Raw genomic sequence first — 27,827 nt, forward strand, 5'->3', positions numbered from 1 at the left:
ATTATAGGGGCAAGGACTACAACTACTGCTATAATTTTTAAGAAAAATGCAAAAATAGGCACAAAATTGGCAGGGGTGTAGTACCCCCTTAAACTCGTTTAACTATTGATCTTCATCTTTACTTGTAAGGAAATTGGTCTACGTAATTAATTAAATTAATTACAGGTTAAATTTTTATGCAGGTCATCCGCTCATCGTGTTTTATTATGCACACGTCAGAATTAGGAATTGAGGCAACATGTATAATAATAATTGATCTTTTCGGTAAATCCCATAATTCTTTGCGGTTAGACCCGATATGTCGTCATTGGACGTCACACCTTGCCGATGCACAAATCGTTTAGCGAACATCGTTACTGCGCATTGCAAGTCGGCGTGACGTCAAATGACGAGATCTCGGGTCTAACGGCAAGGAATCATGTGATTTACCGAAAAAGGTCAATTACAAATTCTGGTTACAATTTGAACACACTTATAAGAGATCGTAATTTTTACGACAACGCTACTTTCTACCCCGGGGAGGGTACTCACTGAAAATGGTTGACGAGGATGTGCGGCCACATTGACCCCCATTTTTCAACTCCTCTCACCCAATGACCCTATTTTTGTTTGGCTGAACTCACTCCCCCCGCTTTTTTTTCTGTCACCAAAAGACTCATTTTAATGCAAGAATTTTGGAATACTTTCTGATAATCTCTCACCAAATGACCCGGCTTTTCACTATTTTTCACTTTTTGCATCAACTTTTATATTTTGACCCGAAATTTTACCAAGTCTCACGGAAAGACTCACTTTTTGGTATTTTCCCCAGTCTCACGGAAACCCCTTTTTAAAGCCTTTTCATCGAAGGACCCCTTTTTTATGGTGTCTCGACTCTCATCGGAAGACCTCTAGTTTCGATCTGCTGTCGACACAAAACAACAGAATAGGATTTCATAAAGACTATCACCATCCGTGAGTTGATCAAGCCAAATACGGCTTGCCAAGCAATAAAAATGTTTTTTTTCTTGTCAGTTATGATAAGAATAATGAACTGAGTGCAATGCATTAGTTAAGATAATCGCACGCGCCGTGGAGTTATTGCATTTAGCTCGCGAGAGCTAAATGCAATAACTCCATGGCAAGTGCGTTTATCTTGACGAATGCATTTGCACGAGTACATTATCCGTCATATACTTTGAGTGTATTAAAACAATAGGCAATATTAATTGCTGCATTCATTATATTAGTTTGAATATTAGGTAAAATATCTTAAATCGAGTGAGCCCCCGGGCTTTCTACTTATACGCTGGTTACTGGTAAAGCGACAAACGATAAAGGCCAGTCGTATTGATTCAATTGGCATACGCCTTTAAATTAAAAATCACAATCTCCCGATTATTTACGCCGCGCTGCAAACACGAACAGGACAAAATATCTTAGAAAAAAGTTCTAAATACATGACATCTTAAGCAAAAAGGGTCCTAAAAATTGCAAGTGCCCAGAATTGTTCTGTCTTACCTTAACAGAAAGAAACTTTTTCATATCTAAACGTTTGTATCACAAAGTAGGGTCACCTAGGATAATGGCCATACCCTATACACTCATACCCTATACACTCTTGGATGAAAGGTTCCAAGTAGAACCTAAAAAACTTGGTTCTTCAGCTGTCCTGTATGTAGAGTCTTGAAAAGTTCTACGAAGAACCAAATGTTTAGGTGACTCTACTTTGTGATCCTACTTTTGGCGCCTCTACTTTGTGATCACACTTTATGTGACCCTATATAAGGTGCTAAGGGCTATGTCTGATATACCTTTCAAAAGAAAACTCGTGGCAAAGGCTTCTCTCTTACTTCATTGTACTTGATACACGTCAAATTAGCGCTGAATATATATAGCTCAAGGATATTTTAACATAAAAGAGCCACTATGTATAATCTAAAACCTAAACGTCATTTAATTGTAATAATTGCAATACTCCTAACAACGTAAACCTTTTAATCTCTTATTAAGGCTCACAACTGATCATTTGGACCCCATTGTTGTGTGGGCATGGTTTGTAAGCAGACAGTGGGTCCTTGATACAATCATCAAGACTGTCTTCTTCTCCTGTACACCGTATGTGACCAAACCATGCGTTGCCTTCTTGGTCGCGGCTGAAATCAAGCAGGTTAGGATCAACAAAAGCACCAAATCCACCACTGTACCCGAAGTGCTTGCAAACCATGTTAATAGCAAAAACAGGTGCAAAACCATAATCACATATGTAACCCCATTTGTTGTTCTTGTAGAATTGCAAAGCGCCAATAGTTGAAGACGAAGACGTTGATACCAAACGAAACGTGGCTAAGGAAACAAGTAAAAGCAATTATTAAATTATTTTGTTCGATTTATGTGAATTTAAATGAGTTGAAGTTTTGACTTTAATGACTTTTGACCCCAAAATCTATGAAAATCCCATAGACATTGGCAAATGCCAATGCATATGTGCACTTAGCAACACTCTGCCATGCGGCAGAAGGGGCATTTTGAAGGTTTTTCGTCTCGGACCGGAAGTGACCTCTTAATAGCATTTGACCCCAAATAAAAAAATACCTAGTGTACACTGGGTAACATCAATGCATGTGTGAATATACCGTCACTGTGCTATGTTTTTCTTGGCTGATACATTTTGAAAGTATTTTGTTATATACCGGAAGTGACCCCTTAATGAAACATAATTAAATCCTAATGTTTTATTAGTTCTAACTGGCAAAAAAGTCAAATTTTTATATTTTCCACATGCTTTTTATGACGTTTTTCGTATGCTGTGACAATCAAGACCAAAGACATGTATTTAGACTAATTGTAACCACCGCGGCAGCGGTGCTCCTGTTGCAGAAGGAATCCATGAGTAAACGCTACTGCGATACGATGTCAGCCTACAGGCAACACTTCTGATTCAAATCGTCACCGGGAACTTGTGTTTTGTGCGATAATAATGTGTAATTAATGAACCCAAAGTGTTTTCATGCAGTTTGTAACAGTACTTCTAGAACTGGACTTCATCAATATAAAGCCACGCATTAAAACCTCAACTTAGATAGTGCGTTGACTCTGCGTTTTGCGAATGGAGAGAACCAGTAATAAACTTCATGTCTACAGTAGAATTCACTTCGACCTTTGCAGGACTTAAACCCCATTAAAAGCTATTAAACCAAGATGACACTCATTGAAACAGTTCAACTGTCAACTGATTAAATCGGATCTTCTCTGGTTGTGCACATGTGTCTGTTTTATATGTGCGGTATCGCAAGCAATGAGCTGCTATAATACAGCTTCAGTTGGGTAACCGATTATAAAGGAAACGCAAGGAAACAATGGTATGTGGACCTTTGTTCACGAAATGAGACAATGGCCTGCTTTTTGTTAACCAGCATTCTTGAAAATGAGCAACATAATGATTGTTGACTTAACACGGTTTAGCAACAATTTCTTCATATTTTTGGTGTTATCTGTCGTTTACATATCCTTCCTAAAACACAAAAGTGCGACTATTTCCAAACACCTAAATTAGCTAAAAATTTAGGACATGTTACAAAACAATACCGTTTTTTGTGGCATCCTTCAGAATTGAGCGGTCCGTTACCAATATAGCTCAATATTTTCGGTCAAATCTTCATTCAATTAACACGGGGAGTTGGCTAGCTATGAGCTAGCTATGCCTTGCCCTCACTCATATTTTACGAAAGTGCGACTATTTCTGAACATCTAACCTAGCTGTAATTTTAGGCCATGTTAGAGAAATATATTTGCTAGAAGTTTGGAGAATAGTTTAAACATTGGCTGGTTATTTTTCACACAGTGATGTTAACTAGACAAATGCAATATACTTCTAACATACACTATTTGTAAAGGTCGCGCGTCAATGGTGAGAGCACTGCGTATTGTGTATAGGAAAACGGACATTAACTGCAGTATGTTCAAAGAAGACAAACTTGTGTCCGTCCTGCGTTTTAATAACATGCGTTCCCGGGACATGCGTTTTTTTTCGGCTACCACGGCACTGCCGTAATACTAATAATTCATGTTATATACTTCATTAATATATTCTTGTTCATTGATTGGTTAAAAGTGGATCACATGACCAAAAATAGTTCTCCTATCCGTAAAACGTACCTCTAAGCCGTAAATAGTATTTTCAATGTCCCGGATGAGCCGTAAATAGTACCTCCAAGCCGTAAATAGTACTTTTGACCATGCCTTCCGCGTGCGGGCATTCGATGCGACGGAACAGTTCACGCACGCGAAACTGCCATAGCGTGATTTCGTGCTGCTGTAATTGGTTAGCCCGATTTTAGCCTATTCGATTTTTTTGAAGGGCAAAATATAGGTTGTACTTAAATTGGTCGTGCTGTTCACTCAGGATAGAAGCTGGAGAGTCAAAACGTCAAATGATTTTCTTTTAACCAATCAATGAACAAAGAACATATTAATGAAGTATATAAAACAAATATATACTGCCTTTATTCGAAGTTCTGGTTAAAACTATGGTCCCTCGTTGAGATCAATTAATACTATTAATACTGCGCCCCTCAGGAAAATAGTACTATTGATCTCACCTCGGGTCCATAGTTTTAACCAGAACCTCTCATGGCAGTATATATTTGTATATTATGCTTTTTTAAAACACGTTTTCTTATATCTTTCAAAAGCAATTAATAGAGTATCACAGTTATCATAATCTATACTCTAAATGTTGAATTGTGCCAAGTCTTTGAAGTTTGTGACTGCGATTGTAGGAATTCATACAAAATATTAAAAATTTTCAAGCTATTAAAATTATACCTTAGTTGGCAGTAAGAACTAACTAAACGGTCAGATTTGGATTCATTAGGAAAAACATGATAATATCTTTTTAATCCAGAAAAAGTCTTGAATTTTTTTAGCTTAGGAAGTAGTACTTCTAATACTCACTTTGGGGACAGCCTGCGTTGACATCCGAGTAACCATCACACGGAACCTGGTCCTCTATATTTTTAAAGAAATAGAACGACGGCAAAAAGTGTCAAGATTTTAACATGAGCGACAAAAACGGTAACACGAGAAACATATATAGCATAAAATAATGAGGAATATTATTAAGGGGAAATATAGCTATATTTGTTTCCATGTCAGAAATTATACTATGATAAAATAATGCTGCGGTACTTCGGCTATTTTCATTATCCCTTAATTTGCTAACAAGAAGGAATAACTAGAGTTTGCACTCTTTTATAACGGGTTTTCACTCCCTTTGCTCCCCCCTCCATATTAATCACATATTTACATTTATGCGAAAATAGAGTTGCAGTAGCATGCGCAAAGAAGGGGACCACTCGGGGCACAGCGTCATCATCCCTATATCTTCGTGTCCACAATTGCCGTGATAGTACGGCGAATCCTTTCGTTTTTCAATAGCTACGCATGGCGATTTTGTTCGAGATAGGCCGAGCGACTCAGGCTAAGCATAGTACGACTATCATATGAGATATACCGCCAAGTTCTATTCTACACGTTATATACGATTTGCGCATGCTCTAGTATCCCATATGGTGTTGCTATTACAAGGAAATTCGATTTGTTTTCAGGTAAACCCAGGTTTTGTTTTTAAATACACTAACTTGAAATTAAATACACTAATTAGCGGCCATTGCTGTTTGCTCTGGATACATTTTTACTGCATTTTTGGCGTAACGATTTTTTAAATCGTAAATCGTAAGTTAAAATTGTGATATATTTAATTTTGAGAATTACAATTATATAAAGGAACACATTTAGCCCATTCACCTAAAATCCAGGTGCTTGTATTATAATATTCGATCACACGTGTATATCACAATGCATACGGAGTATGGACCTGTATGAAAAATATTTATAACATAGGGTGTTGACGCTGTGCGGGGTGAATGGAGTTAATCTGAGGTTACTCTGACTAAAATCTCCAAATATCTGACGTAGGTATTGGGACTCGGGCTAAAGGAGCTAAAATCAACATAATCGGGGGCACGGCTCCCACTTTTGTTAGTCAGTCGGGGGAATTGCACTCCCACACATTTCAGTTTTAGATTCTTGAGGTCATGGTGAAAGAAATATTGGTCAACAATTCATAACTTTAGTCGGTCCTATTTATGACGAGTGAAGCAAACCGACAATTTAGCAGTCGGGAGAATCGAGACCCGTGAACCATCCCCAAGCACCTCCACATACTAGAACCTCCGCACCAGTGGCGTAGTATGGGTCATCATCTGGGAGGGGGGCACCGACCATGATTGTGGGGTACCGGGTCTGATGAGGAGGGGGGCACAAGCCATTTTCCCGGCCATTTTCCTATGAGATTTTCTAAATTTCGGTCGGGGCACGTGCCCCCCCCCCCCGGTGCCCCTATGACGCTACGCCACTACTCCGCACGCCGCTATGGAGTAGCTTACCTTGGAAGCACTTGAGAGCAACGTCTTCATGATGAGTACACCCTGAAACACCCCATGGATTATGTCGACAGTCCGCGATGGATGATTCGTCTCCTTCACAAAAAATATCATCTAGCCAAATTCGACCCTTTCCAGCATAACCATAGTCGGATAAAAAGCTCATTATCCCTCCGGCATATCCGAGATTACGACAAGCAACACCAGCGTCGACGTCATCAAAGTGATCGTCACAAACGGTTCCTATTTCGTTCTTATAGACAACATGTAAGATTCCTTCACTTGAATCGGCACCATACAACAGCTTAAAATCTCCTAAAAATGATAGTGGTATCAATTATGGTAATTCATCAAACAACATGAAGAACTGCTATCCTATAATATTTGTTTGATATTCTCATAAGCTTAGGAACCGGGGTGCGGGGGCTGGACTTTCAGTTCCCCCCCCATAATCCTAGGTGAAGTTATCAAATTGCGAGGGAAAATCGGTGTTTGTGACCTTTACTTTGCAACAAAATTTTGGCTCCGACCGGGACCCCCCTTTGGGCCCAATGATTCTTAAGACAAACTTTTCATACAGTTTTGTTATAATATATTGCTTCAATGTGTTACAGACTACAAAATAATTAATGTACCAGTTATGATTTTTACTCTTGTTTAATTATCCTAAATAAAGAAAAATATGTCAAAATTTAAACCGGCAGCCATTACCTTTACCCTTTAGCTCTGATTCATTTTTGTCGAAATCAGTTGATCATTAAAGGACCAGTGATTAAAAACAAGACACGAAATCAAAAGTTACTCTTTAATGGTCTAATCAATGGAAACACGTTTCTAGTTCTCTTCTTCGAGAACGCTTTAGTTTGTGTACAAATCAATAGGGCATCCAATGGAGCAATCTACAAATTTTGAATTTATACCTTGGCATTTTGGATCACCTTGTTATTGTTTCGTGAACGATTTCAACGAATAAGGCCTTAATTTAATTTAATTTTCGGTGGGCCAAAAAACACCTTTTTTCTCGGATCGACTTGGAACCCTCGGAGAATTTTTCTGGGGTACATAGTAGTATTGTGCTGAAATATCAGTAATATCGGAGCATGTTTCGCCCAGGCAGTAGATTTTCACAAAATCCCTACTTTTTTGCTATTTCTTACTCTATACCTCTCTAATATAGAAATCAGTAGAAACAATCTGGGAAAAGTAGGCATTTGGATGCCATCATAACCAATATTAAACACTTTGGGTAGTTTGTTTGGACCCTCTAGAACATCACCAAATAGCAAGCCGTCTCCAATTGGTTACCATTATTTTTGCTAAAGACACGCATGTAAGTCAAATATTAATGATATTTGAGTTGCTATATTAAAGGATAGAGGTAGCATTATGGGGAATTTCCCCAGTTCTACTCAGTCAAATTTCCCAAATGCGGTATTGTTGCATAGATATGAACTGCAGCATTGTCAAAAATAAATGCTATATGATTTTCGGTTATCCATGTTTTGACCAAATTACTACAAATCAGGCGTCACATGACCCTTTAACCCCTGGTCATGTCAGAGCTGCTCTAAATTCATATCTCATGTATTGTTTGTACTTTTGCAGTTCATATCTACCCAACAAGACCACGATTGTGAAATTTGACTCAGTAGAACTGGCGAAATGCTCCATAATGCTACCCCTACCCCTTAATTTAGCAACTCAAATATCATCAATATTTAACTAAATACAGGTCTATAGCAAAAAATAATGGTAACCAATTGTAGACTGCTTGCTATTTGGTGATGATCTGGAGGGTCTAAACAAACTACCCAAATTGTTTAATATTGGCTATGATGTCATCTCAATGCCTACTTTTCCCAAGTTGTTTCTACTGATTTCTCTATATAGAGTTATACAGTAAGAAATGGCATATACAGGGTGATTTAAAATGAACTGTACCCAAATTCAAAAATAAAAATAAAATACTTACCGACATTTAAAAAATTTGTGTTTGTACGCTGTAACAGGATAGTATGTTTCCTATTATTGGTGAAAAAATCATGTCTTTACCTCAAATGGTTTTGAAGAAAAGTACATTTTTATAAAATACACCAATTTTGTTACTGCGGTAGAGAACACGGATAAACTTAGTTCCATGTGTTGGTCTAAAAATGGGATGATAAATTGAAAATGCGATATCTTCTGACTAAAACCACTTATTATCAAAATGCAAAATTTCTACTACAGAAAACTTATCACTGCTTTCTATATATGATAGTTTTTTGATATTTACAATCTCCACGAATATATATAAAAAATGGGTAAAGTTGGGTACAGTTCATTTTAAATCACCCTGTAAGTAGGGAATTTGTGAAAATCTACTGCCTGGGCGAAACATGCTCCGATCTTACTGATATTTTAGCACAATAGTAGTATGTACCCTAGTAAAATTCTCCGAGAGTTCCAAGTCGATCCGAGAAAAAAGGTGTTTTTTGGCCCACCCTATTATACATTATTTCGGAACGATTGCCGAATAGGGTGCAACTCTACTAGTCTTATTACAAGACTGCCTACCCAAACACTAAACCCTGACCCTAAACAAGGACTGGACTCAATTCTAACAAGTTGCACCCTATTCGGTAGTTGATTATTTCGAAACCCGAAAAAAAATTACTTACCATTCTCCATACCGCTTTCCGGAGGTACAGATGTGGGAGGACGTGACGCTGTTTGGTTGAAATGAAATCAAAAAATGTGTAGAAAAGTGTCAGTGTTGTTTGTTATTAATCAACAAGTGGCTTTGTTTTCCTTCTTCTATCCTAGCCTTTTCGAATTCTTTATAACACCAAAGTGCATAGTCTTGTTCAAGGCGGTCTCATAATATAGGTTTTCCCGTCCAATTTCAAACTTTGGTCGTTCAGTTTAGTATAAGTGTTATTCCTTTTCGTGCGAAATTGAATGAACGCTTGCATTCTCGATTTCAATTTAGCAAATGTGCAATCTATTTCATTTAATACGCATTCAAAATTCTAAATAGTCCACCCAATTTCACACATTATGCAGCAAATTTCGCAAATTGTGCAGTCAAATTCACGTGGCCTTGAATTCAGAGCCTATTTGGTAATACAAATTCATATATGCGGAATCAAAATGGAAAAATGATCAATCGAATTCGCAAAGTGCAGAATCAAATCCAGAAGTTCTTCAATATTTTACAATGGTTCAAATATAAAAATGCTATTTATCGTGTTTATATTGAACTTTAGATATAAGAACATTAGATACATGTATCGTCAACATTGTTCAAACAAGCACTTTGCTATATTAAATGTGAAGGGAAAACATATTTTTAAGTAATGTTTAAAATTGCCGTATTCATAGGCCTAGTAAAAAAGGAAATGACTTATAACTAATTATAATATTTAAAAGCATTTTCCAGGTTTAGTTCAGAAACCATAAAGTGATGTATGTCCCATAGTTCAATCAAGCTCAGTGTAGTTAATCATAATTTAATGCTACTTCTTCTTACGATAGGTCTTTTTTTTAAATCTTCGTATTTTTAATTGTATAATATGTATCGTATAAGAATAAAAGCTGAATTTACACAGTCAAAACAATATCCAGAAATTAAATAGCTAAGCATATTTTACAGTCGACTTATAAACATATGCTTCACATCACAACCTGTTTAGTTAGACCCATTTCGTGTCCATTTCATTGTGTGAAAATCTGTACTATATATATATATTACATAGGCCTAGAGTATAACATTTTATTAATTTTCATGGGGGGCACCGACCATGATTGGGGGTTACCGGGTCTGATTGGGGGCACAAGCCGTTTTCCGGCCATTTTCCTGTCGGATTTTTTCAGATCGATTGGGAGGCACGTCCCCCCCGTGCCACTATGACGCTACGCCACTGGATTAACTGACATGTTAAAGTGTTCATATTGCTAACACCCGTGTTAAGCGACGTTTAAACATAGGCCTATTTTAATGCGTTCGTGTGTTAAAAACAATATTAACATGTTACATTGGTATTCGTATTTGCAAGCATTAATGTGTTTACAAATGAACACTGTATAATTCTCATTACAAGCATTACCCATTAAAACATTTGTGTGTTTATTCTGTGTTATATAGGGTTACTCACTTTTTTTCTGTTGCAACGTAGACGTAGGGCCTATAGGCCTATGTCAGTATACTTGAAAATTTCGTATAATTTCAAATTGAATCCCTTTTCGCTAATTAGATTGTCAATGCATGAAATTGAAAATAGGATTAACAACGTTTCGCAGCCCCCCGTGCATCTTTGGCGAACTTGATTGCCTATTTCTTTAAAGTAGACGTCTAATGGTGAAATTGAAACATTCGAGAACGAAATTGAATTCACAATAATGAATTGTTCTGATCATATATTAATTTGATTGAACTAAAATGAAATCGATTGCTCATAATGCGAAAAAGAAATCGAGATTCGTTGCGATCATTCAATCTTGCGCGAAAACGAATGACACTTTTATTAAATCGAACGCACAAGTTGCGAAATTGACCAGGAAAACCTACGGCCAGCTAATCTCCCAAACTCGGCGCGGCCCCCAGCTGCTTTATACAGCCTACGAAATCAACTAAATTTCTGCACTGGTTATTATTTATATTTCGCACCAATGGCTAACGAAGCGAGCACTCATGACACAAACCGCGATCGCCGTCCGTCTTGATCAACCTGTTTAGCTCATTAATGTATGAATGTAAATGCTCTGACGAAGAACGCTGTTTTTATTGGTGGTTGTACGATGATATGACCGCCCATTTGCTGTCAATCTTGCGAGAAGGTTGTTGTTTTTCCAATACGAAACAGCGGTGCAACTCATGTAAGTGCACCATGTGCACGAGTGTTTACGGCGTCTCATTATTTTCTACATTTGGTAGTCAACTATAGTCTCCTCCGCAGCCAGTTTGGTTACGCTTCCTCCACACAAACAGTCTGCCAATAACCACGTTTACGTCGTTTCTGATTAGCTGAGAGGGCGACAATACAATACAATGAACAACTATGACTTTGCTAAAGAGCGATTACAATCACGAAGCTCCCGTAACCGTGTGGGTAAACCTGAGGTCCTGGGTTCGATTCCTAGGCGGGATCACTTTTTCTACTAATCTTGCGACGGCGAACCTGATGACAAATTATGTTTATTGTTTATGATAATTCCCGTCGATCATGCCATTGCATTTCCAAATTTGAGATCAGTTGGATTAATTTGGAGCAACACATGCTGACCCTAAGATTTAACATTGGACCTTTTTGCCTATAACTAGAACTTGTTTAACATATTGTTTTTAACAATATTTGACCAACTTTCAAATTACACCCCGGGTATAAAGCGACCATTTTGGATTTATGCTAATTAGACAACTTGGATTTTTGGGGACTTTAAATGTGTTAATTATTTTAATCAATATGCTTTTCTGAAATGAATGCTGATTAAATGGATTCTGATGCAATTAGTGGTGGGTTAACCCTTATGTTTACTTAGTTTGCCAGGGCTGTGTGGATTGATGCTGAAGGCCGCGAAAGCTTATGCCTTTACGTTTATTAACTTAAAATTGTGAATTTTACCTTCGAGTATTATTGGGGGTCGTCGGGTATGTGAACTTCCCACCAATATTATTGTTAGCAATCCTCTGGTTCCGAAAGCACTGATTTATGTTGTATTGCTGTTGCAAAAAGAAGTTGACCATTCCCCCAATTTGCCCTATTTCTACCGGCAGGTGTAAAAGACAGAAAGCAGAAATGACAGAAACGACAGAAACAACAGAAATGACAAAAGACAGAATTTGCAGAAAGTTGAGGAATTTAAGTGAGAGTTCAAAAAATGAGGAGTTACACATAAATAAAGCGTAGGCCTATGATATTGTGTTTGGTAAGGTTGGTTTTTGATGTAATAGGAATGTTTGTACTTTGAACTGGACATAAGTATAATCTGCTTTTGTCAGATTCGAGATGTACATGTAGCCTGTGTAGGGCTCTAAGATCTTCCAAACAGACCTCCTTTAGGGGCGCACCATTAGATTTCCAGGGGGGGGCATGGGAGAAAAAAAAAAAAAAAAACTTCGCCCACTAGTGAGACGAAAAAAAAAACTTTGCCCACTAGTGAGACGAAAAAAAAAAAAATTTGCCTCACTGATGAGTAAAAAAAAAAAATTTCTCCCACCCAACTTTGCATAAAAATGTACATTAAAATTGAAAAAAAAAAACTTCGCCGCCAAAGGCGGCAAAAAAAAAATTCTGCCTGACCCAAACTCCCATGCCCCCCCCCCCCCCTGAGAATCTAATGGTGCGTCCCTTAGATGAGAAATGGGATGTGAGGTGGATAATTTCTTATATCATGACCATCATGCAGGTATACCTGGGGGCTTCCTGTGTTATGTAATGATGAGGGAGCTAGATGGAACCTTTTCACTCAACAATGACCATGATGACCACCATTAAATCAGGGATTAAATTTATGCTTTAAGCAATGTGGGTGTGTAAAATGATCTAGTCCCAGAATGCATTGCCTATTTAACTTTTTTAACAAGCAACAAACCTCTTCTTTTTTTTTTTTTTTTTTGTAGTTCTCATCAATGAAACTCCAAACAATAAGCAACAAGAATACACAACAAAACATTCACGGATTTGATTTGTGCATTTATCCCCCAGTATTTTACTTGCCATCAATGTGATATGTGATCACGATCAATTTCAGTAGAGGTATATGGGATGTCTTGCTCTTGTCTTGATCATGGAGTGATATTATGTTCATACCCAGTTCTGGTTCATAGCTTCAATACCAACATAAATCAGAGGTCATTTTATGGATGTACTGGTATATTCAGGTTAAAGAACTGTGTCTTGATAGATGAGGTTCTATGATATCATATCATTATCACTATGGACCACAATGGCCTCAACCCAATGGCATAGTCCAATAACCTCAATTAAACAATCATAATGCAAAATTTGACCTCTAGTCGCAGAGTATGAGTTTTTGTACCCAAATTTTTGGAGGTCATTTAATGGCTGTGCAAATGTATTGGGATTAAAGAACTGTGCCCTGATAGATGTGCATGTCGGGAATCCTAGTGTATGAACCACAATGGCTTCATCCCAATGGAATAGTTCAATAACCTCAATAAAACAACCATAGTGCAAAATGTAACCTCAAGTTGCAGAGGATGAGTTTTTTTGCCCAAATTGTCAAAGGTTATTCAATGAATATACAAATGTATTGGGGGGTTAAAGAAATGTGCCTGGATAGATGAGCATGTTGTGGATCCTAGTAAAATCCTTCAGAGTTGAATTAAATATATTAAATATAAAGACATATCTAATATACCTGTATTAAAAGCACATGTTGTGTCGGGTTCCCCACCCTGGGTACAAGCAATCTCTTGTGCTCCCCCTCCCTTGTCAAATACCATCAACCACCGGCCTAAGCACCAGTTGCAAAGGCCTACACCAGAAATTTCCATCATGGGGTGGTGGGGGCATTCGGCACCCACCAGAAATTCCCAGGGGGTAGTGGTGGGCGGGCCATTGCGGGTGTCAAAAATCATGACATTTCACATTCTAAAGTGCCACGAAGGTGCCCAAGCCATAGTCCCTGCCTGCCACACACTTATCTACCGTGTATGATGACCCCCCCCCCCGGACTCTCTCTCTAAAAAAAATACGCAGCTATTCTATCAATCGCCCTTGGCACCATATCACACTGTACATTTATATCACAACATTCCCCACTCCAATAATCCTTACCCCCCCACACACACACACACCCAACAGGAACCTTCTAGTAATATTGTGGGCCTGTACCTCACCTCAATCCCCACCCTCCTAATATTGTGGGCCTATAACTAAATACCCCACCACGCACCCACACTCGACAGCACCGCATGATCATGTATGCATGTAGGCTACATACACTCCAACATTAATAAACATGTATTGTAAAGTTCTGCACAATGACTACAAAACTTTTAGAACTCCCAAAATCAATACTCTGTGTCTTCATTTCTGCATTTTCTGCAATTTCTGTCATTTCTGTTGTTTCTGTCATTTCTGCTTTCTGTCTTTTACACCTGCCGCTATTTCTACTACTTGGGCTGGATAAAGGGATTTGTAGAGTCCATACCGAAGTGCTGACCCGGTTGCCGACTGCAAAGAAAAGCTGGGAATACATCCTATTTGCTATCCATCCCGATACCACACTAAATATCTATCTAGCGAGTTCCCTATAAGTTTCTTTATCGCATATTTACCTTGCTTTTCGCATATGTATCCCAGGAATTCACCAATAACCTTATTACCATCATAAATAGTAGGAAGCGGAATATTCCAGCCCTTTGGTGAAATGTAAGCACGATGTCCTTTGGGTCTATTTTCTGTAAGGTAGTAATGGGAACAGAATTTAATGGTATACACGTATATAACAAAACAAATAATGACGAAGGAGGCGGCCTGTATGCTTCACCCTAGCAGGACGTATTGCGTCTGTCACACATCGCCGGAACGGTCCTCAGTACAAGAAACGGGTGGTATTTTAGCAAATCCGTGGTTGTTCGTCAATGTTCATTTTATGTCCTGTCAAATTTTGGCAAGTTTTGTGCATGCCTGTCACACATCCATATCACGGATCGGCCCTGTGTACAAGAAACGGTTATTATTTCTTAAATCCGTCGTTGTTGTGTAATGTTCATGTTCTTTTTAAGTCCTGCTATCCCGGCAAACACAAGCACGTTTTTAAAATGTTTTGAATAAGTTATAGGGTTTTAGTTTTATGTAAAAACGTATTAATAACATGATGTGTGACAGGCGCAATACTTGCCGACGGACTTAACAAACATCACCTATAACGAATTTGGCCGATGATAGTAGGCCATAAAAAGAACATAACATGAACATTGACGAACAAACACGGATTTATTTAAACACAATCAGTATAATGGCACGAACACGGATTTATTTAAACACAATTCGGGGGCACTGCTAATTCAAAGACGCCGCTGATATCAAAGACGGGTTAGTGATTTCACATACGGGGGTCTGTGATATCACATACGTCGTGCCAGGGCTACGACACTGGCTCATTTGCATGGCAAAATCACCCGTCTCCTCCGCAGCCAATTTGGTTTCGCTCAAGCTGGCCACGGAGGAGACTACCCTCCTTTGTGTTTGTTCATTTGTGTATGGAGAGCAATTCTTGCATTGTACTAGAAATACTTTTTCTGTGACATCCCTATAGAACCAACCGGGAACACGTATTCGTTTTGAAAATATAGCATTAAAATTAGTATCACCCTTGTGGCCCCCGTGCAGTGGAAAACCTTAATTCTTTCATTAAAAAGAAATGATATAAATGAATTTTAAGAAACATACGGGATATGATGAACACTCCTTTCTGGAAACGTGAAATCACAGGGTCTGTGGTGAAATGCTGTTTGGAATATTTTCTGCGAGCGTATGACAACAGGTGGTGTCCAGGGGCGAATCCCCGGCGCGCCACAGCGGGGTCAGACTCTCTGTATTTAGTACTTTCTGCTGATTTTATATGCATTCAAAAATCACTTTACATCCACCCTTAAACATATTAAAAGTGATCAAAGTCAAGATTTTTCATAACAACATTTCTAATGGACATTTAAATTATACAGATTTAATATGATTTTATATATACGACGAAAATTTTAGTGCTAAAATTGTGTGACATTCCGTGATGACATATATAGAATTGATAGAACCGTATCAATAGTGACGTATTGAGACAATTCCAAGACGTGATGAAAGACTAAGATTTCTACCACAGGGAATACCCCCCGACAGCAAATGAAAAATCTGCTTTTCCAAATGTTTTCTGCGGAATCCCAGCAGCCTGCCCGTAGAATCGCGCACACATACTCAGGTACAAAAGTTAGACTCAACCGCATGTTACTTTCTGGGATCCCAGCAGCGGTGTATATGTTCGTCTGGTCTTGAGTTCATGTTGACGCAGCAGCGTTAGAGACTATAGTGGATCACTGGTGTTCAGTTTTATTTATCGGTTTAAGGCAGGCGGCGGATGACATGATCGAGCCGGCAACTCGTGAAACCGCCCGGCCGTATGGCATTTTCCATATACTCGGTTAGTTTTGTGGGGTTCATTATCGAACCCCAACGGTTTTAGCTTGTATTTATATTATTTATCAACATAGGCCTATTTGTTTGTGATATTTCAAGCGTTTTAAAATTTCAAAATAATCCCATTCAATTACACGGTTGACGATGAAAATTTACTGAATTTAGGGAATGCACGTCATACACCACCTGGTTTAAGGGATCCAAAATGAGCATTTATTGCGTTTCGACAGTATTTTTTGTGGGACATGAGAGCACCTCAGACCTATCGAATTGCATTCTGAATACGAAGCATGTCTTTCTGATATCAAATAATTTTCTTTTCTTTTTAAATCACAATATAATACAAATTTTATGACAAATTATAAAAATTTGATATTTTTCAAATTTTGGATATATAACAGTCCTCGAAGTAAATTATATAAATCTAATGATATATTCTTAAAGTGTATGTAGCAGGCAGGAAAAGCCGACGGTCAATTGAAAATTTTGACCTTTCATATTGAAGATATGGATTTTTTTCCCAAAAAGACCTAAATCCATATCTTCAATACGAAAGGTCCAAATTTTCAATTGATCGTCGGCTTTTCATCCCACCTACATACACTTTAAGTATAAATCATCATGTTTATAAAGTTGACTTCAAGTACTGTTAAATAGCAAAAATATCAATTTTAATGATTTGCCATAAAATGTGTATTAAATTGCGAATTTCAAAAAATCAAAATTATATGATATCAGAAGGACATTCTTCGTATTCAGAATGCAATTCGATATGTCTGATGCGCTCTAATGTCCCAAAATAAATACTGTCCAAACGTTCATACCCCAGCCCTTAATCGTGGAAGTTCGCAGAAAAATATTTTACGAGTGGTAGTGTTCACAGAATATTTTCAGAGCTGCAGGAAAATGGTATTAAAAATTTAGGATGTTTTTAAATATTTTTCCTCTCTTAAGTGCAATATCAGATATTTATTTAGTAGGGTTGGCCACGGTCAAAAAAATTTTTCTTGCTGAGGTGAAAGGACTTTGGTTGGAGGTTGCAAAAATGCATTTCGAAAATTCAGCTGAAGTCCGTTGCCATGGCAACGGCCCGATTTGTGTTTTTTACAATTTTCGCCTATTTTGGAGCTAAAAAAGAGAAAATTGCCCTTAAAAGGGCGCCTCGTTGCCTCAATATACAAGTTGGTATTTAAAAATAAATTGTATCATAAAAAAGCCCCATCCTTGTTCTATCTACAAACGAAGTTGTGTTTAGAGATTCGTTTTTTAAATATTGATTTCGGACCTGGCAACACTGCAAGTTTTTCAAATTTGAAAATGCCATTTTTACCGATTTTGGCGATACGAAAAATAACTTTTGCGCTCACCTAGGATTTTGTCGTTATGGTTATTGGTAGAACATACCTTGCCCCCAACATATCTAATAAGAACAGCTTGGGGAAATGTATTTCTCTAAGGAAGGTGTTGCCAGAAAAACATACATTTTGTAAAAATTCAAAATTCTCATAAAAAGAAAATTTGCTGCATTTTGCCCTAGATTTAGCACATGTGATGTAATGAGTTGTATGTAGAGTCAGTTTATCATCATGGTCAACTATTCTGAAACAATAAATGAAGTTTAATTTTAATGCGGTGTTGCCAGATGCCGAAAGTTATGAAAGCTACATTACGCCAAATAGCCCAAATAGGTCTAAGTTTTCATGTATGAATCTAGTCAATCCAGTTAAATCACGGTCTATCATTATAAATCATTTTATCATAATTTCACCTGTTCTGAATGTTTGGAAACAAAAAAGTTCATCATACAGTGTTGCCGGATGCCAAAAGTAGAAAAGATGTGTACCCTGTATTTTCAATATATACAATTCTGGTTAACCCTGGGCACCATACTTTCATAAAAGGAATTTTTTTTTATTTGCCCCGAATTTAGTACATGTGATGTAATGAATTGTATGTAGAGTCACATTATCACCATAGACAACTATTCTCTATGTTTCGAAACTTTAATTTTAATGCAGTGTTGCCACATGCCTAAACTATAAAAAAATATATAAGTTTTTATGTATGATAAACAATTTCTTTGATGATGCATCTAAAATAAATTAGTTTATAATAAATTACGATATGACCCCTTTAAGGGGGTACTACACCCCTGCCCAATTTTGTGCCTATTTTTGCGATTTTCTCAAAAATTATAGCGCATTGGTGACAAGTAAGATATGTATATTATAGGGGCAAGGACTACAACAACTGCACTGGAAATTTTATTTCAGCACAGACAACAGTTGTGGGGTTACAGTCAAAAATGAGGGAAAACCAATATTTGATCAATAAATCAATAACAACTTGCTTTGAGTTGCTGAATTTTCAGTGCAGTAGTTGTAGTTTTTGACCCTATAATATACATATCTTACCTGTCACCAATGCGCTAAAATATTTGAGAAAAATGCAAAAATATGCACAAAATTGGCCAGGGGTGTAGTACCCCCTTAACCATGTCAACCTATCTGTTTGTCAGTTGTGAATGTTTAACATAGTGTTGCCAGATGCCAAATACTAGCAGACATAGGAGGATTTTGTAAAAAATACACCATACATGCCATACAGTCTGAATACGAAGAATGGCCTTCTGATATCAAATAATTTTCATTTTTGAAATTCGCAATGTAATACACATTTTATGGCAAATCATTAAAATTGATATTTTTGATATTTAACAGTACTCGAAGTAAACTTTATAAATCTGATGATTTCTACCTAAAGTGTATGTAGGTGGGATGAAAAAGCCGACGATCAATTGAAAATTTTGACCTTTCGTATTGAAGATATGGATTTTTTTCCCAAAACACCAAAAAATAGGTCTTTTGGGAAAAAATCCATATCTTCAATATGAAAGGTCAAAATTTTCAATTGATCGTCGGCTTTTCCTCCCAGCTACATACACTTTAAGACTATATCATTAAATTTATAAAATTTACTTCGAGGGCTGTTATATCTCCAAAATGTGAAAAATATCAAATTTTAATAATTTGTCATAAAATTTGTATTATATCGTGAATTTCATAAAATGAAAATTATTTGATATCAGAAAGACATTCTTCGTATTCGGAATGCAATTCGATATGTCTGATGTGCTCTCATGTCCCACAAAAATGCTGTCGAAACGCTCAAAACGCTCATTCCAGTTCCCTTAACCACTTTAACATTGACATAAACTTTCCAGTAAACATGTTTACAAACAAAATTGTAATTTCATTACTTTAATATCCTCAGTATCGCCAATTTTCATTTTCATTTCAGATATTGCTGAAAAGTTGGAAAAGAAATTGGCCAATCAAATCTTTTCAATACACATACATTCTTTACCAGTGTTCCAATTTCATGATTATATGACCAGGTATTTGATCAAAAAATGTTCCCAGAAAATAAGTTTGAGTTTACCAAGACATTATTTCTTGATGTACAGGTGTGGGGTATACTTGAAGTACAGGTATCTGAAGAGGGGAAGCAACGAGTTACCCCAAATCACAGCATCAGGTAGTGGCTGGGCCGCCGAGTGTGAATAATTATGTATTTATTTTGGAAGGTTCGTGTTTGTTCTCAATTTTGGGGTGTTTTTCCCAAAATTTAACATTTTGGTGATATTTCAAAAAAGCGACATGCCAAAGACAAATCGTTGGGCACATACTTTGTTATTGATAATGCAGTTCGTTTCCGCATACCTTTGTTACCATTCGCTTTGGTGATTTACTAATATTATCAATTTTGTGACTGCAATTTGGCGTTTTTAATACGTTTTAAGTTTACCAAGAAATTAAAAAAATATCTGGTCATGGTCGTTTCAGAATTTCATTCTGATCTTCGGCTTTTGCAGGCAACAGAATGCAGATTGGCTCACGATCGATGTCGTATTCCTCTATGTGGGTCCCTTGATGATAAAATTATTTTGAATTTCTTGTAACAACAAGAAAATTTTCGTCTCAAAACAGGGGGCCGTTCACAAACACTTGTAAGGGGGGCATGATGCCAAAAAATTTCATCGCGAAAATTTTTCGGGCCCCCCCTTTACAGACCTCAAAAATTTCAGTGCCCCCTTTTTGACATGAAAATTATGGGTCAACCCCATAGAAAAGCATATAAACTCAATTTTCCCAGGAAAATTTCTGGTCATTTTTAGGAGGGTCAAACATTTTCAGCCCCCCTTTTGCATCAGGCCCCCTAACAAGTGTTTGTGAACGGTCCCCAGGGTTTCAGTTTAAACAAATAGTTTCAGGGTCATATCATAATTTATTATAATTTAATTCTATTTTAGATGCATCATCAAAGAAATTGTTTAAAATTGTTAAAAACTGGTCCTATTTTTCATAGTTTAGGCATCTGGCAACACTGCAAGTTAAAGTTTCGAAACATAGAGAATAGTTGTCCATGGTGATAATGTGACTCTACATACAATTCATTACATCACATGTACTAAATTCGGGGCAAATTGAAATAAATGTCCTTTTATCTGTTTATGAAAATAGAGTGCGCACGGTAAACCAAAAATGGTATTAAAAACACAGGGTGCACAGGGTAAACCATAATTGTACCTTTTCTACTTTTTGGCATCTGGCAACACTGTATGATGAACTTTTTTGTTTCCAAACATTCAAAACAGGTGAAAATTATGATAAAATGATTTATAATAATAGACTGTGATGAAATAATGAAGCTTTCATAATTTTGGGCGTCTGGCAACACCGCATTAAAATTAAACTTCATTTATTGTTTCGAAACATTCAGAATAGTTGACCATGATGATAAACTGACTCTACATACAACTCATTACATCACATGTGCTAAATCTAGGGCAAAATGCAGCAGATTTTCTTTTTATGAGAATTTAGAATTTTTACATAATGTATGTTTTTCTGGCAACACCTTCCTTAGAGAAATAAATTTCCCCAAGCTGTTCTTATTATATATGTTGAGGGCAAGGTATGTTCTACCAATAACCACAACGACAAAATCCTAGGTGAGCGCGAAAGTTAATTTTTTATATCGCCAAAATCGGTAAAAAATGGCATTTTTCAAATTTGAAAAACTTGCAGTGTTGCCAGGCCCGAAATCGATATTTAAAAAACGAATCTCTAAATACAACTTCGTTTGTAGATAGAACAAGGATGGGGCTTTTTTATGATACAATTTATTTTTAAATACCAACTTGTATATTAAGGCAACAAGGCGTCCTTTTACGGGCAATTTTCACTTTTTTAGCTCCAAAATAGGCGAAAATTGTAAAAAACACAAATCGGGCCGTTGCCATGGCAACGGACTTCAGCTGAATTTTCGAAATGCATTTTTGTAACCTCCAACCAAAGTCCTTTCACCTCAGCAAGAAAAAAAGTTTTGACCGTGGCCAACCCTACTAAATAAATATCTGATATTGCACTTAATTTTTTTTCTGCAACTCTGATTTTTTTTCTGAGAACGCCGGTACCACGATACCGTGGATTTCGTAGCCTTGCATGATGATGTGTTGTTGGACTATAGACATCCCCGGGCTCCAAATACTCCAAATACCAAAAGCTGTTATGTAAATCTTCCTTAGGCGCGGTTTTAGGCCACAATAATAATGTCCACATGTGGCTCATTTTAGCATTAAAATTGCAAATTTTCGCGCACATTTTAAAATGTTGCCGCTTCCCATCTGGCTGGTCCGCCTAAAAGAAGTCTACGCGAGGTGGGCCAAAATAGGGTAAAATATTGCACATTTTTGCGCGACTCGCGCGCATCAGACCACAATACCAGACCACAATACCAAAATTCACACCTTTATTAGCCTGGGGACAAATAGTCTGTAATTGAAATTTTTTCGCAAAAAAAAAAAAAAAATGCCCCAATCAAACCGGCACAAAATATGCTTGTCCCTCTAAACGCTTCCGCCGCCATTGCTCGATGAGTACTAACCCACCCTCCCCCCTTAACCCCATCGGCGGCAAAAGTAACTATTCTTGCCAACGTGCAGTGACTTTTTTCCCCCAAAATAGCCCCTGGGCTGTGGTGAGTAGGGGTGGTTTGGGGTTAGGGCCTATAGGTACGCCTGCCTACAGAGCGCATAGCTCTGTAGCCAGGCGCTATAGATGTTGAAGGGTATTAGGTTTAGTAGGTATCATTTTTGCCAGGCGACGGTGGCCGACGTAATTCAATGCGGCAACAGTCAATATCGTAAGCAAAACAGACAATATGACGGCAACACTGCCTGGACGTTAGACGTAATTATTCCCCGAGCCGAGGTGCGTTTCATGATCATTATAGTAATATCCAAATGTTTCCAGAAATTTCTATATCTGACTAAATTTGAATTTGTTGTTCACTTAAATCATTACCATTCTAGAATATTCTATGAATTTCCAGAATATTCCGAATTCAAACAAATGGACATAAATATCAAAATAAGTAAAAATTAATGTCTGATGACACAATACATAACTTTTATTGAATATTATGGAATATTTGGGGCACATAACAGTGATAAACATCTGTATAATTTCGAGTTCACTTAAATGCGCTCATAATGATTGATAACATAATTATTGTTTTATTTATCAAAAATCGACCATAGTCCAGTTTCCCATTAGTTTCTTATTCACTTTCATGGAAGGTGTCCAAATACATGGTGATTAGTGTATTATCATGTTCATTGAATTGGACTCACCAATTTCACCACCTAAAGAGTGATCGGAATACTCATCCTCGTCATCCGGCCAATACACACTAGGATCCCACCACGTGTAGTTTACAGGCGTCTCATCATCCCACTTCTCCCAATTACTTTCATTCGTTAGTCCTATCCACATCTTTTCAATGACATACTCAGGCATCTTAACTAATTTATCTGTTAGAACAAAATTAGAAGGCGTGTTGTTATGCACCTGTCAATTGCGATCCCGGCCCCTGGGTGCCCGGGATTGGTCCGGGACTTGACATCATGTGACCCGGGATTTGTCTCAAAATTTGTCCCGAAGGGAGCCGGGTGTTGGCCGGGACTAGTATAAGACTTAAAGTTGGCCAAAACCCCGGGAAATTGGGCCGGGACTTTACCCGGGTGAGAGCCGGGATTGGGTCGTAACTTACCCGGGGTTTCCAACCAGTAAAATTAATTTTCGAAGGGGTGTTAAAGGCTCGTTACTTCGAAGGGTCAACACTTCGTTACTTCGAAGGGTCAACACTCCGAATTTCGAAATAACGGTCCTTCAGAATAACGATCCTTACTGTAAATTTGGAGTAATGGCCCTTTGGGGTAAAGAACCTTCGGAGTATTGGGCCTAAAAACAAACCTTCGGAGTAATGAACCAACGAGCACATTTTATGACTTTTATAAGGGCAGCTAAAAATAATTTCCTTTCTGGGAACGTGTGGTGTCCAGGGGCGAAGCCCCGGCGCGCTACAGCGGGGTCAGACTCTCTGTATTTAGTAATTTCTGCTGATTTTATATGCGTTCAAAAATCACTTTACATCCATCCTTAAAAGTGATGAAAGTCAAGATTTTTCATAACAACATTTCTAATAGACATTTAAATTATACAGATTTAACATGATTTTATATCTACGACGAATATTTTATTGCTAAAATTGGGTGACATTCGGTGATGAAATTGATAGAATTGATAGAACCGTATGAATAGAACGAAGTGACGTATTGAGACAATTCGAAGACGTGATGAAAGACTAAGATTTCTACCACAGGGAATACCCCCGAATGAAAAATTTGACTTTTATATATATTTATAATATATTTATTTGTTTTAAACAATTGCGCAGTTTTGGGGATCCGTATACCGCATTTCTTTTTATTTGTGAAATCCATGAAAGATTTTTTTCTCGTTTTCCTTTAAATGTACAAGCAATATAGAATAAATAAATGCTATGAAAATCGATCAGTTCACGTTACCTACATGAAACAAACTTTCATGATAATTGACCATAACAATCATAAGTAATCACCCATGTAATAAAAAGGTTTTTATAAATTTATAATTAGTGGCAGTAAAACTAAAATATACGTACATGTTATCGTTCTTTCTCTGAGCCTAATAGCACATAGCTTTTTTGCCAAATGTTTCAGAGACAAAATTAATAATATATCTTTTATTGACCTAATTCGTCGGCTGTATCACATACTGACGTATTCGATATTTTTAACATTTTTGAGAAAATTGGTATATATTAGTTTGCTATGTACTACTCTATATATTCACCAAAAACCATGCCTCAAAGTGGCTTGATTAGTAAGATATTAATGAATTTAATTATGTCGTATTTACAAAACCTTGAAATGAAGAATTTGCCGTTTCACATACTGACGTATTTGCGCTTCGTATTTGCGCGACTCTGTCATTGCAGGGCAAAATTCCTGTTTTGTCCTTTTCACATACTGACGTATTTGCGCAACTCTTTCACATACTGACGTATTTGCGCAACTCTTTCACATACTGACGTATTTGCGCGACGTATTTGTCATTTGAACGGCGAATTTGACATTAGTCCTTTTCGCATAGTGACGTATTTTATTTAATATTGATTTTTCGCAGAATAAGTTATGCTCTGATAGTGAAAAGTGAATTATATTGAAAATATGGTATATTTGCATTTACGGTTAACCTGGTTTTAATCGACAATAATATTTTAATCAAGATTATGCAGCAAAACAAAATCGCTAGATTTTCAAGTTCGATTTTCTCGAAATGCGTATTTTGTAAATACGTCAGTATGTAATACGGCCGACGAATTGTGGAATTAACGATAAGTGTTTAAGCTAATTAATTTAGACAATGTCCAATTCTCCCCTAATTTAGATCCAAACTGGCCGTCTCTCACGCAATTGTGTTTCACCGAATGTCCCTTACTGTGAAAGTACCAGTACTATAAGTACTATTAAAGCAATAATGTGTGACAAAGTAATGTATGTGAAATTTGTAACGAAGTAGATTATATTGAACACTTTTTTTTTTTGGTTGCAAAAAAATAAAAAGATATGGAGCGAAGTGGACAAAATAATTTTGCAACACTACAATGTTAAAATTAAAACCACACAAGCAGATGTTATCTTTGGTTACTACCATGCAGGAAAATGTAATACTACAATCAATAAAATAATAAGTGTTAGTAAACTGTCAATTAGTAAAAACCGTTACGGGAAATATCCCGATTTGATCAGTCTATTACATTCTGAATTAAGAATCAGAAAGCTTATGTAGTAAAAATTGTAGAAATTAGCAAAGTCAGAAATTAGTTAAGTGAGAACAAATGAGTTATGTAAATATATAATGTGATGAAATCAACGAAGCAAATAAAATAAAAGATAAAAAAAAAATAATGTGTGATTTGCAAAAAGAATAGATTCTTATTTAAAAGTTTGTTTTCACTGATCACATTATCCTTTTAATTTCGAGCCAAACAAATGAGGTATAACGAAGAAAATTGCGATTTCATTCCAGCGCCTATAATGGTGCACTGCGCATCTTAACATGTAATACTGCACGGAGCATCGCGCTCGACGTGTGTAAACATAAGCTGACATCCACGGGAGATGTTAGCAAGCAGTCGATCGATGAACTCTGAATAAAACCGGGTCGATCCGGTTTTAATATAAAAAGTTAAATTTTACCGTTATTAAAGCACTTCAGGCTTAGTCTTTTACGTGTTATTTTAGTGCATCACTGGGTATTATAATTATGCAAAAAGTAGAAATCCGAGTAAAATTGAGGGCGTCGCTTTGAAGCAAATCACATATATATTATCATGGCTTTAAAAGTGTCCAATTGTTTAAATCTACAATTCTTATGGAAGCTAATTATATAACAAGATTATAATTCAAAACAATACAATGCTTTTCATACCTAACAAAATTCAATTCTCCCAGTATACAGAGTGTATCGAAATATAGCAAACAATTTAAAAAATGCGTCTTGATTAAGAAGTATGAGGTTTTTCAAACTGTTTACTAAACTCCTCAACAAAAGTTTGGAAAGTTTTTTCAAGCATCTATATCTCAGATTATTTGTGACATGTTCATATCGTGTTGCATATCAATGGACAGCTACATTATTCTCCTTTGCAATTACACCACATTTGAAACAATCACTTTCTTCACGGCTAAGTACACCTCTTGTGAATGTAGTGGTGTCTCAAACAGAATGTGCCAAATTGACCATTATTCTGTGCTCAAACAACACTAGTCACTAACCCCAATAGCGGGTGGAAAAACCATACGCAGCCACAACAGTCAGACATCTCTTCCTCATGTTGCTCACCAGCCTGCTGTGGGATGTCATTCCATTCTTCAACCAAGATTCGTCGCATCTCATTCAATGTGGTTGCATTGGCTACTCTGGCACGCACATCACGTCCAAGTTGGTCTCACAAGTGTTCAATCGGGTTGAGGTCTGGGCCGATGGTAGGCTATTTCATTATCTCTACTCCCATATTCTGTTGGTAGTCGTTGACTACTCTGGCTCTGTAGGGAGGGTAGCGTTATCATCTTGGAGGATTGCATTAGGTCCCAGATTGTGAAGATATGGGATTGCAGCTTGCTGCACAGAATAATGGTCAATTTGGCACATTCGGTTTGAGACCCCACTACATTCACAAGACGTGTACTCAGGCGTGAAAAGGGTGATTGTTTCAAATGTGGTATCATTGTAAAGAGGAATAAAGTAGCTATCTATTGATATGCAACATGATATGAACATGTCACAAATAATCTGAGATATAGATGCTTGAAAAAACTTTCCAAACTTTTGTTGAGGAGTTTATTATTTTGATACACTCTGTAGATTATCCTGGAATCCCCTGCTTAAAAAAGTGTTGTTGACTTTATATTATCTTACACCATAGGCGCTACCTTAATTAGCTTATGACGTAACAATGACGTTATTAACAGCTTTCAGGGGTGTAGCCAGGACTTTTTCGGGGGGGGGGGAGGGGGCAAGGGGGTAAACTTGGACGAAAATGGACTAAGAATTACAAAAAGGCCTCAAAATCTTTAATATCAGGGCGGCCAGCATCCCATGGGGGTAAGACCTTCAGCACCTTCAAAATTTGGGTGCAAAACTGACTTTTTTCTGCATCAAAATTCGATCACGCAAATCCGCTTTTAAAACAACTCCACTGGCTCCCTGTGAAAGAACGCATTAATTTTAAAGTACTTCTGTATGTGTTAAATGCTTAAATGGGCATGCTCCAGGTTATTTGGCTTCTTGTTTCACACCTTACCATCAAT

General features: G+C 37.2%; 1 protein-coding gene across 1 annotated transcript; it reads right to left on the reverse strand.

Moving 5' to 3' along the window:
* Positions 1-1,259: 1,259 nt before the first annotated feature.
* Positions 1,260-23,409, reverse strand: LOC140140817 (neurotrypsin-like). The gene is made up of 6 exons (XM_072162572.1): positions 23,262-23,409; positions 14,710-14,832; positions 9,086-9,133; positions 6,429-6,740; positions 4,936-4,989; positions 1,260-2,325 (listed from the first exon to the last, which is right to left on the reverse strand). Exons 1-6 carry the CDS (start codon positions 23,401-23,403, stop codon positions 1,988-1,990), a joined length of 1,017 nt encoding a protein of 338 aa, XP_072018673.1. The 5' UTR covers positions 23,404-23,409; the 3' UTR covers positions 1,260-1,987.
* Positions 23,410-27,827: the final 4,418 nt, after the last annotated feature.

The sequence above is a fragment of the Amphiura filiformis genome, chromosome 19 (genome assembly GCF_039555335.1).
Source record: "Amphiura filiformis chromosome 19, Afil_fr2py, whole genome shotgun sequence".
Lineage (NCBI taxonomy): Eukaryota > Metazoa > Echinodermata > Ophiuroidea > Amphilepidida > Amphiuridae > Amphiura > Amphiura filiformis.